This window comes from Pipistrellus hanaki, assembly GCF_964339955.1.
Source record: "Pipistrellus hanaki genome assembly, chromosome: 9".
In the NCBI taxonomy this organism is placed as follows: domain Eukaryota; kingdom Metazoa; phylum Chordata; class Mammalia; order Chiroptera; family Vespertilionidae; genus Pipistrellus; species Pipistrellus hanaki.
The window spans coordinates 74,827,050-74,839,187 of record NC_140511.1 but is presented as its reverse complement, the minus strand read 5'-3'; the positions used below and the strand labels follow the sequence as shown (position 1 = coordinate 74,839,187).

Genomic DNA, 12,138 nt, shown 5'->3' with positions numbered 1-12,138 from the left:
GTTGCTGGTTCTATTCCTGATCAGAGCATATGTCAGGAGTTTGGGCTCTATCCCCAGAAGGAGTCATGCAGGAGGCAGCCAATTAATGTTGTACTCACACATTGATGTTTCTCTCCTTCCCCCTCCCCTCCATTCTCTCTAAAAATCAACACTCTTCTTTTTTAATAATGGTGTCCCATAGGGAAAAAGTGTCTATTTTATGACTCAAACAGTTATGTAGATGATCTTCCTGGAGATAACCATCACACTCCATAGCAGAAGTGTTTTATATGTACTTTCTTGTCTGTGGTAGGGCCTAGGGAGAAGAAATAGATTCTGATGAGCCTGGACCGGTGTTGGGCTTCAGAGTCACCTAGGAACCTTTTATAAAGTATAATTAAGCTTCAGTGCAACTTCCATTCCTTGTCAAAAAGTATGTTTTAATGAGTCTAGCAATCTGGGGGTGGAGGGAGAGGGGTGGGGGAGTTTGTTTTGCTTTAAAAGCTCTCCAGTGATTGAGGTGTAAACCAGCTCTCAAATTCTCTCACCTGGGTGTTTTTAAAGGCAGAGTAGGAGAACCATTTTAATTTGAGAAATTTTATCTACAACCTTTCATCGCTTCGTACAGTCTTGTTACAGAGAAACCTGTTTTTTAAAGTTGTCAGGAAAGAATATTTAATGTTTCATCTTTTCTCCCTCCCAGAATTTGATCCTCCAGCTCCCTTTGTCACTCGTTTTTTGAACACAAGAGCAATGAAGGAAACCTTTAAGAGTTACATGGAATTGCTTGTTAGCATTGCTTTGGATCCTGACACAATGCAAGCCTTAGAGAAGAGCAATGGTACAGTCTGCTAACTAGTACTTTTTTGGTAGTACTTTATGGATCTATTTTATTCTTGTCTTTTAGTATGTGTTTAATATATGGTTTTTGTAACATACCTATACTTTGTCTTTTAACAAATCAATGATATATGACGCATAGCCCATAGACACAGACAATAGTGTGGTGAAGGCCTGGGAGGGGCAGGTACAGGGTGAGAGGAGGTCAATGAGAAAGAAAGGGGGAGGACAACTGTAATACTTTCAACAATAAAGAAAAATTTTAAAATAATAATTATTAATTAATTAAAAAATCCATGATATGTATTTATTCTATAAAATGGTAATATCTTTGAATATTTGAACTTTATATTGGATGCACTTTTATTGATTTCTACTCATGGTAAAATTATGTAACTAACCAATAGTTTCTTTCAACTGTAGAATCTTTGTCATCCTCATAATATTTCGTGTGTATCATGAAAGATCCAAATACCAAAAATAATTGGAAAGATGAATCAGATAATGATATAAAAATTAAAACTATACTGTTTCCAATAAAAGATACATCAGAGTAATTATTTTCTAATCTATTAGTAATAAAACTATATATGCATTGAATTATATTCATTAATATTTCTTTATACTTTTCCTTTATTAATTTTTTATTATAATAGGGATAAAATTTATATATGAAATAAACTTGTAATTCACATAGCTAATGTTGCTCACTGATATTTAGCCTTCAGCTACTTTGGTTTTAATAGAGACAACTAAAAGAAGGAATGAGCCCTGCTGGTGTGACTCAGTGATTGACTATCAACCCAGCAACCAGGAGGCCATGGTTCGATTCCCGGTCAGGGCACATGCCCGGGTTGTGGGCTCAATCTCCAGTGTGGGGTGTGCAGAAGCAGTCAAAGATTCTCTCTCATCATTGATGTTTCTATCTCTCTCTCCTCCCTTCCTCTCTCTGAAATCAATACTTTTTTTTTTTTTTCTAAGAAGGAATGAAAGGATTAATGAGCTAGTTTTCATTACCCTTATATCAAAATTAACTGAACGGTATAAGATTAAAAAGTAATCAGATATTTCAACACTAACGCCTAATACTATATATTGTTTTATAATTTCCATATACTTTGCCACGCTATTCCATTTCAATCCCAGAAGAACTTGGACATTCATTTTGGTGGATAAAGACAGAGAGGCTCAGGTTAAGTGACTTGCCTAAGGGCCCACAACTTGTAAGTAGCAAAGGATTAAAACAGTGGTTGGCAAATCATGCGGCTCTTTGGCCCCTTGAGTGTGGCTCTTCCACAAAATACCATGTGTGGGCGCACACGCACAGTGCAATTGAAACTTCATGTCCCATGCACAGAAGTTTTCAGCCTGGGTGGGTCTATTTTGAAGAAGTGGTTCTAACACCGAGCCACACTGAAGGGGCCTAAGAGCCGCATGTGGCTCTCAAGCCGAGTTTTGCTGACCACTGGATTAAAATCAGTCTTCTCATTTCTGGTCCATTGCTTTTTTGACCATCTGATATAATAATCTGTACATCATTTTAGAGTCAGAGGTTGTTTAGTCAAAAATATTTATTTGGTAGACTAAGGTTCAAAAAGATTAAATGTATTTCCTAAAGTTAACAAGCTAGTGGTAGATGAATCATGATTAAAACCCCAAAGTTGCCCTAGCTGGTTTGGCTCAGCCCACAGACTGAAGGGTCCTGGGTTCCATTGTGGTCAAGGTCATGTACTTTGGTTGCAGGCTCAATCCCTGAGGGAGGCAACCAATCAATATGTCTCTCTCACATAGATGTTTCTCTTTTTCCTCCCCCTCTCCTTCTACTCTAAAAATCAATGGAAAAATATCCATGAGTGAGGACTAACAAAAAAAAACCAGTAGTTAATTTCTGGGTTGGTATTTTTGCCATTAAATGTTTTTATCTCTCAAACTTCTTGCATCATAAAAATACACATCTCTTAGCAGTGGTCATTTCTCAACAGTTGTATTTTAAATGATTTTTTAATATTGCCTATTTTCTTATTTTTTTCCATTTAATATGAGGGGGAAAGATTTTAATGGTTATATTCTAAAATTATTCACAAATATGTAAAACTTGTTTTGTTTAATGCAATTTTTATGATATTTGAATAGAATTAATCACTATTAGAAAGATAAAAGAAAACAATCAGGTGTGTTATAGTGTGACCTTAAAAAGTGTTCCTCACCAAGGACTTTTTCTTTAATTAGAGGAAGTGTTCTTTCACTGGTCACTGTGCTTATGTTTGTATTTTAAATATATAAAGAGTAGTTTTATTCATCTCTGAAATTAGAAACTAGATCCTGAGGATTATATATACATTTTCAGAAAGGTCATTAAAGATTACAAAACATCATCATCTAGCCCTGTCCCAGTGACTTATTTGGCTGGAGCATTATCCTGTACACTTAAAGACTGCAGGTTCGATCCCCAGTTGAGGCCGTAAAGGAGGCATCTGATGGATGTTTCTCTCTCATATTGATGTTTCTCCCTCTCCCTTCCTCTCTCTAAAAAAAATCAATAAAAACACGTCTTCAGATAAGGATTATAAAAAGGAAGAAAATAACAAAGAAAGAAAAAGAAATAATCTAATATCCTAAAATATTTAACACAACACCAAAAGTAATTAAACCTATATTCTGAAGGTGCTTTTCTTAAAAGACCTTAACATTTCAGAGGGGTGAAGAAAAAGTTTTGGGTAGGAATCCTTATTATGCTTTTACTCTCTCCTTTTTAAAAATAACTATGTTGACTCTTGTGTTTTTAAAACTGGATTTCGATCATTTTTCTTCCCCTTTTTTTTAAGTTAACTAGTTATTTTAATCCTCACCTGAGGACATTCTTTTTTTTTATTGATTGATTGAGTGGTGAAGGGAGAGAGAAAGAGAAACATTGATGGATTGCCTCTTGCACTTGCTCTAATTGGGGATTGAACCCACAACCCTCTGGTATACAGGATGACACTCCAAACAATCAAGAAAGGGCCTTTTCCCTACTTTTTCTTTTGCCCCAAACTACAGTGAATTAAGTATATCATACTCAGTATTTTAGAAGATTTTAAATCCTCTCTAATAAAAGCCCAATATGCTAAGCAACTGGTCAATTGGCCATTCAACCAATCAAAGCATAATATGCTAATGATATGCTAAGGCCGCTCAACTGCTCTGATGTGCACTGACCACCAGGGAGCAGACGCTCCAACTGGTGGGTTAGCTTGCTACTGGGGTCCAGCAGATTGGGATTGAGCAAGACCAGCCAGACATGCCCGGAGCCCTCCCACAGTCCCTTCCGCAGCTGGCCAACCTTCCACATCCCTTCACAGCCCTGATCATGCACCACTGGGTCCATCACATGACCTGTGCTCTCTCGAATCCAGGACCCCTCAGGGGATGAAGAGAGCCGGTTTCCGCCTCATCCTGCAGGTGGGGCTGAGGGACCCCACTGGTGCAGGGTCTCTAATGTTAAATAAATTTCCAATAATTATAATACCATTATTGTTCAGATGGTAAATGAGGTTTGGAGAAATCAGATAGCTTGCCTACTTGTCAAATCACTGCTATCAATTCTGGTGACAGAAAAGGGTAAAACCTAGGACTTTTAATCCTTTCATACTAGGCTCATGCTTTTTTCTCACTTAGCTATTTATTTTTCAAGTTAGTTTTTGTTCAGAAAACTTCATGTCCTAATTTCCAAAAGCTTTACTTTATATAAGCCAGTTAATTTAATTAATAAATCATTGATATATTAATGATTTGATAAAAGTTGGATTTTAACAAGTTTTTGTCTTGATAGTTTATCCTGTTACAATAAATTTTTATCTTGTTTTAGATGAGCTACTTTTGCCTCATATGAAAAAAATAGATAGCATGCTGAATGATAACCGAAGGAGACTTCTTTTGAATCTTCATTTGGATCAATCATTCAAGGTATTTTCTTCAGATGATTTATTAGCAAACTCAGTGTGAATTGTAGTCTTCAATACAATAGGAAGGAAATTTATAACATTCATTTTCCATTTTATAAAATTTCCATACCCAATAAAATTTTGATTTTTATTCATTGAGTCTTTAGCTTGTCTTTATTATTAAGCATATACTTTTTTAAAAAGTCTTTATTGTTGAAAATATTACATATGTCTCCTTTCCACCCTCCCCCTTGACCTATCCCAGCCTTCTCCCCCCCTCAATACAGGCCCTCATCCCCTATTGTGTGTGTCCATTGGTTATGGTTACATGGATGCATATAATCCTTTGGTTGATCTCTTACCCCCCACCACCCTCCCCTACCTTCGTTCTGAGGTTTGACAGTCTGTTTGGTCTTTCTTTATCTCTGGATCTATTTTTGTTCATCAGTTTATGTTACTCATTATATTCCTATTAAAAACATATTCTTAATGTTAATTGTTTGCTTTTCTTTGCTTAAATTAATTTTTTAGGCTTATATATTTATCTAGCATTCCTTTTATAAAGTAACTCCCAAATGTTTTAAAAATACTTCTTTTAAACTGCCACTGTATACCAATCCTTTTTACTTTTAAACTTTTTCATATTTTTCAGATTTCATCTATAGTTAAAATTGACATTTTCTTAGCATGGTCATTAAAATTCCCTTTACTTGTCTTATATAGCCAATATCTGAGGAAAATTAATCCTCACATAATGATAGGAGATATATATAATTTTATCTGTTAATATATCTTGCCACTGTAAGTTATTTTTAGTGTTATCAGAAATATAAAGCAACAGTAAGTTAATCTAAACTCAGAAAATTTATCACAGAAGCTACCTAGTTGTCAAAAACTCTCCAGTTCTGCCAAAGCCGGTTTGGCTCAGTGGTAGAGCGTCGGTCTGCAGACTGAAAAGTCCCAGGTTCCATTCCGGTCAAGGGCATGTACATTGTTTGCGGGCACATCCCCAGTAGGGGGTGTGCAAGAGGCAGCTGGTCGATGTTTCTCTCTCATTGACGTTTCTAGCTCTCTATCTCTCTCCCTTCCTCTCTGTAAAAAATCAATAAAATATATTAAAAACAAACAACCAAAAAAAAAACAAAACAAAACTCCAGTTCTTAATGAGTATAACATATAACATCTAAAAGTGTTTGAGTCAATCTTCAGATAATTTTTTTTGCATATTTGTATAGCTTTGCTTTTTTTTAGTTTATTTTTTACATGTTTCACAGCAAAATTGAGTTTCCATATGCCCCCACCACACACATATAAACAACATCCTCAGTTATTAACATCTCCTACCAGAATTATACATTTCTTATTATTAATGAACCTACCTTGACATATCATTATAACTCAAACTCCATAGTTGACATTATGATGTTGCACATTTTATGGGTTTAGATGTGTATCCACTATTCTAGTTTCATATAGAGTAGTTTCACGGCCCTAAAAATCCTCTGTGCTCTGTCAAGTTATCTCTCCACCCCAGCTGGCAACCATTGATATTTTTACTATCTCTTTTTACCTTTTCCAGAATGTCATACTGTTGAAGCCATATAGTACATAGCCTTTTAAGTTTGGCTTCTTTCACTTAGTAATATGCATTTAAGGTATTCCCATGTCTTTTCATAACTTAATAGTTCATTTCTTTTTAGCACTGAATAATATTCCATTGTCTGAATGTATCAGTTTGTTCACCTCCTGAATGATATATTGGTTTTTGCTTCCTAATTCTGGCAATTATCAATAAAGCTACTAAATATATCCATGTGCAGATTTTTGTGTGGACTTAAATTTTCAATTTCTTTGGGTAATTTGTATAGTTTTTTCACATCACTGTTTTATCTGATCTCCACATAAAAGTGAAAATTGATTTTATTTTAGCTATGTGAAAATTAAGGCTTTGACACTGAGTTGGACTGAAAGGTCCCAGGTTCTATTCCGGTCAAGGGCATGAACCTTGGTTGTGGGCACATCCCCAGTGGGTAGTGTGCAGGAGGCAGCTGGTCAATGTTTCTCTCTCATCGATGTTTCTAGCTCTCTATCTCTCTCCCTTCCTCTCTGGAAAAAACAAAAAACAAACAAAAAAAAATACCAATAAAATATATATTTTTTAAAAAGTTTATTGACATTAAACTCTACCAGTAGTCCTATATTCTTCACTGACATGTACTTGTAGGGAAAAATGTCAGAAGCTGGTAAGAAGCTTATTACTAAGAATTTGGTCTACTGACTCCTGGTCAAGTATTTTCTACTTAACTGTTCTTCAAATGAAATATCCTTTGGGAAATACCATGTTTTCAGAGACAAGAGAATATCCATAGGTGTGTGTTTTATAAAGATTTATTAAATCTTAATAGTGAATCAGCCGAATCTGGATTAGCTCAGTGGATAGAGCATCAGCCTGCGGACTGAAGAGTCCCAGGTTCGATTCTGGTCAAGGGCATGTACCTTGGTTGCGGGCACATCCCCAGTAGGGGGTGTGCAAGAGGCAGCTGATCAATGATTCTCTCTCATTGATGTTTCTAACTCTATCCCTCTCTCTTCCTCTCTGTAAAAAATCAATAAAATGTTGTTGTTTTTTTTTTAAATAGTGAATCAGTTTTGGCTAACCATGTTTTAAATATCAAACCAGCGTTAAAATAAATCTACCACTTGGAATTTAATAGATTTAGTAAATATTTAGCTTATGTAATGCATATAAGTACAACAAATGGACATAAAACTCTGGGGAGGGAGGGTATGAATGGGAGGGAGGTGGGCAAAAAAAAAATCCATAAAATATATTTTTTTAAAAATAAAAAAATAAAGCTTATGTAATAGTTTATGATAAACAAATGAAAAATTAGTTTTGATATTATTTTCACAGAAAAAAATTTCAATTTCAAAATTAATTTTGATAATTTTCATTTATAGCCATTTGCATTTCTAAACTACAATACACAAACAGTACTAACATTTAGAATGATATAAAATATTACAAACAGTAGATTATAAAATATTTTCTGTTCTTTAGACATAATTAACACTACTTCCCATGATGATCCTGGTAATTTTAGGAATCCCTAAAGGCTTTTGAAGTTAATGATCTATTTTCCTCTGAATCCTGTTTACTTCCAGTCATCTTTAGTATCTTGTGCTTATTAGAAAGAGCACTTCAGTTTTCTCCTTTCATCTCCACACTGACCTGGTCATTGTTCCCAAATGTAAAATCCATTTATTTTTACTTTTATTTTTATTTTTGGTCTTTAAATTTCATTTGTTATAAAGAGTAATTCAATCCTGGGCATATTTTATAAGGAAAACACCAAAGTATATAATAGCAGAAATAATCTAAGAAAATGAAGCTAGAAATTAGTGATAGCTCACTCTGGAAGGAAATAGTAAAAATTCTATTGTGTCTATTAAATGAAACTTAGTTCCCTCCTAAACTTATATATAAAAACATTAGGTTCTCTGTTTAAAAATGCGTTGTTGGGGTCACAATACCAGGTATTTGGGAATTCACATGGGGTTTAAAGAGTGGCCTTGAAGGTTGTGACTGTTTATAAAACAGTTGAGTTTAGCAAATGAGAAGTACAATCTATATATATAAAAGCCTAAGTGACCAGTAAGGCGGAACAACCCAACAACCAATACTGTGATGCGCACTGACCACCAGGGGGCAGATGCTCAATGCAGGAGCTGCTCCCTGATGGTCAGTGTGCTCCACAGCCAATCTGCAGCTGGCCAACCTCCCACAGTACCTCCCCCTGGCCAGCTGGCCCCGATCACTGGCTAGGCCGAGGGACCCTACTCATGTATGAATTTGCACCAGCCCTCTAGTTTGTAAAATAAATATAATGGGGGGAAATAAAGATAATGTGAACACTTGAACCCTTTTAGTATCAAAATATAAAACAATACTAGTAGTTCAATTTTTAAAAAAATATATTTTATTGATTTTTCACAGAGAGGAAGAGAGAGGGATAGAGAGTCAGAAACATCGAGAGAGAATCATCGATCAGCTGCCTCTCGCACACCCACTTCTGGGCATGTGCCCGCAACCAAGGTACATGCCCTTGACCGGAATCGAACCCGGGACCTTTCAGTCCGCAGGCCGATGCTCTATCCACTGAGCCAAACCGGTCTCGGCTAGTAGTTCAATTTTAAAAAACTATTCAAATTAGTTAAATTTAGCTATAAATATTTAATTATTTTTTAAATATATTTTTATTGATTTCAGAGAGGAAGGGAAAGAGAGAACTAGAAACATCAATGATGAGAGAGAATCATTGATGGGCTGTCTCCTGCATGCCCCACACTGGGAATCGAACCCTGGCCTCCTAATTCATAGGTCGATGCTCAACCACTGAGCCCACTGCAGCCATGCTTCAATTGTTTGTAGCTTTTCATGTCAGGATGATTTGCCAAGTAGGTAAGGGGATAAATATGCCAGTGACTTAAATAATGGACTAAAATTGGTTCTGCCATCTGGCCACTAAATTATCGGTGATAACTAATATATCGTGGTCAGAAACCTCATCAAACTCTGTTTTACACTCTTATTTCACAACTGCGTTTCCTATAGTCAAAAGAAGCAAGAGAAATGGTGAAGCCAGTGGAATATTACAATACTTGTTTCTCGCCATGATCCAGGACTTGACCAAGTTTCAAAGTGTTAACAGTGGTTCAATTGGTAGAGCTTTGAAGAAACTTATAACTTAATTTTTTTAACTTTATATGGTGTAAAAATATGTATGAATTCAGTAGAAGCTATACTTCGAGTTTTGAACTTTGACTTCTTCTTGGGCTACACTATGTGGTATGATTCTCTCTTGTAATGCCGGGCAGCAGCAGGGACCCACAAATTCCACTTAATCTTGTGATCACAAGGTTAAACAACAATGCTCTCTCTGTAGTGTAGTGGTAAATGCATTTTCAACTTACAGTATTTTCAACTTAGCATGGGTTTATCAGAAGATAGCCCCATTATAAATTAAAAGCATTTGTATATCCCTCTTTCCCCTACATTGAAGCCAGAAAGCATTACAAAGAACTTTCTGCCTCATTCAGGAGTTCCCACAGTGTCATGGACTGTTGCTTAAAAGCATGTCATAAGGCTGACCCAGATTCAGAGGATGGGGAAATAGAATCTACATTTTTTTCATTGAGGTATAATTGCATACAACATTATATTAAGTTCATGTGAATAGCAATGATTTAATATTTGTCTATACTGCAAAATGATCGTAATAAATATAGTAAAGATTCCCATCTTTAAAAAATATATATTTTTATTGATTTCAGAGAGGAAAGGAGAGGGAGAAAGAGATAGAAACATCAATGATGAGAGAGAACTATTGATCGGCTGCTTCCTGCATGTCCCCCCATTGGGGATTGAGCCCACAAACCTGGCATGTGCCCTTGACCAGAATAGAACTCGGGACCCCTCAGTCCACAGGCTGATGCTCTATCCACTAAGCCGGTGGTCGGCAAACTCATTAGTCAACAGAGCCAAATATCAACAGTACAATGATTGAAATTTCTTTTGAGAGCCACATTTTTTAAACTTAAACTTCTAACACCACTTCTTCAAAATAGACTCGCCCAAGCCGTGGTATTTTGTGGAAGAGCCACACTCAAGGGGCCAGAGAGCCACATGTGGCTCGCGAGCTTCAGTTTGCCAACCATGGCACTAATCAAAACCAGCTAGGGCAAATGAAGATCCCATCTGGATGGGAGGAGCTGCAACGAATTTGGCCGTGTTTAACACTCCATGTATGTGTGTATTTGAATATTACATATACCACACCTAGTGTTCCCACATATATCAATAGATATCTGTGTATATGTACATGTATGTAAATGTTTCTATATTTTTAAAAATAAAGTGTTCCCACATATAGATATCTGTGTATATGTACATGTATGTAAATGTTTCTATATTTTTAAAAATAAATTTGAGTAGCTATAAGTAGTGTAAATTAGTTTTCTTCTGATGTCAACTATTTTTGCTTTATTTTAAAGAATGCTTTGGAACGTTTTCCTGAACTAACAATAATTACTCGAGACTCTAAAGCAAAAAGTGGGGGATCTGCTGTTTCTAAAATCAAAATGAATGGCAAAGCTTATAATAAGAAAACTCTAAGGACTTCTAAAACAACCGTTAAATCTGCACAAGTAAGTGTATATTGATTGATGTTATACCTCTTCCAGTTGTTATTATAATTCTAATTAAAACATTGAGGCAAGCAAATATTTTACTATATTGTTGTTAAATTTGAATTATTTTCAGGTAGGAATGAGCCCCTCTGGCCTAAAGAGCAGGGATTCAGTCTTATTCTTTGTTTCTCTCATTATGTAGCACAGTATCTGGCATATAGTAAGTGCTCAAAAAATTTTCAAATAGACTAGTAAGCAAGGAAACATACCACGCTTGTATGTATATTTTATAGTTTTTTTTTGTTTTGGATACAAATGCATGATTTACAGATAAATGAGTGTACACACCTTTAATAATATTCAATGTTGACCACATATCTGCAACTGTTAAAATTGATTCATTTAAGTGCTTGTAGTGTGCCAAATACAGTTCTAAGTATTGAGAATACAACAATGAAAAAGGGTCAAATTTCCTGCCCCCAATTAATTTATATTGGAAATTATATATGACAATTATATTAGATATCCATGTTTTAGCTAGGCTAAAAAAGAAGTTATAGAAATATATGTTATACATGGAGGAAAATATGGGAAATATATAACATTTTGTTAACCTTGTTTATCTCTGAACCAAGAATTTTTTTTTTATATGATTCTTTTACTTTATAAATCATCTTATATGTTCACGTTTTAAACTTTTCTATAATGGTTAAATATTTTGAAATAGTGTATATTTATGTTCAGGGAAAAAGTGAAGGTTTAAAAATACAATTTAAATTGTTATTTTTAATAAGCCTCTTATTAATAACAGCTTATTAATATGAGCTAATACTTAGCCATACAAGTCACTTTTAATATTTCCTTTGAAACTTTTGGTCTAATATTTTTGTAAAAGTATTCTAAGCTCAGATGCTCCATGAAATAAATATAACTCTAAACTGTTTTCTTGTTACAGGAGTTTGCTGTTGATCCAGAGAAAATACAGCTATATTCTTTGTATCATTCACTCCATCATTATAAATATCATGTTTATCTGATATGTAAAAATGAGGTAATTATTTTTTCATTTATTTAAAAAAGAAATGTATGTTTTTCTTTCTTTTCTTTTTTTTTAAATATATTTTTGTTGATTTTGTACAGAGAGGAAGGGAGAGAGATAGAAAGTTAGAAACATCGATGAGAGAGAGTCATCGATCAGCTGCCTCTT

The 12,138-nt window shown here is 34.9% G+C and overlaps 1 protein-coding gene across 8 annotated transcripts in view; it reads left to right on the top strand.

The window, feature by feature from the left end:
- Positions 1 to 12,138, top strand: part of QSER1 (glutamine and serine rich 1) — a 58,214-nt gene that overhangs the window by 43,292 nt on the left and 2,784 nt on the right. For 7 of the 8 annotated variants that reach the window (XM_084894524.1, XM_084894522.1, XM_084894523.1 and 4 more), the window contains 4 exons: positions 683 to 820; positions 4,667 to 4,764; positions 10,797 to 10,949; positions 11,887 to 11,982. In XM_084894524.1, the coding sequence (XP_084750650.1) occupies positions 683 to 820; positions 4,667 to 4,764; positions 10,797 to 10,949; positions 11,887 to 11,982 (485 nt within the window). Of the gene's footprint in view, positions 1 to 682; positions 821 to 4,666; positions 4,765 to 10,796; positions 10,950 to 11,886; positions 11,983 to 12,138 lie in introns of those variants that run through there. The other variant, XR_014795939.1, reaches the window with a different exon arrangement.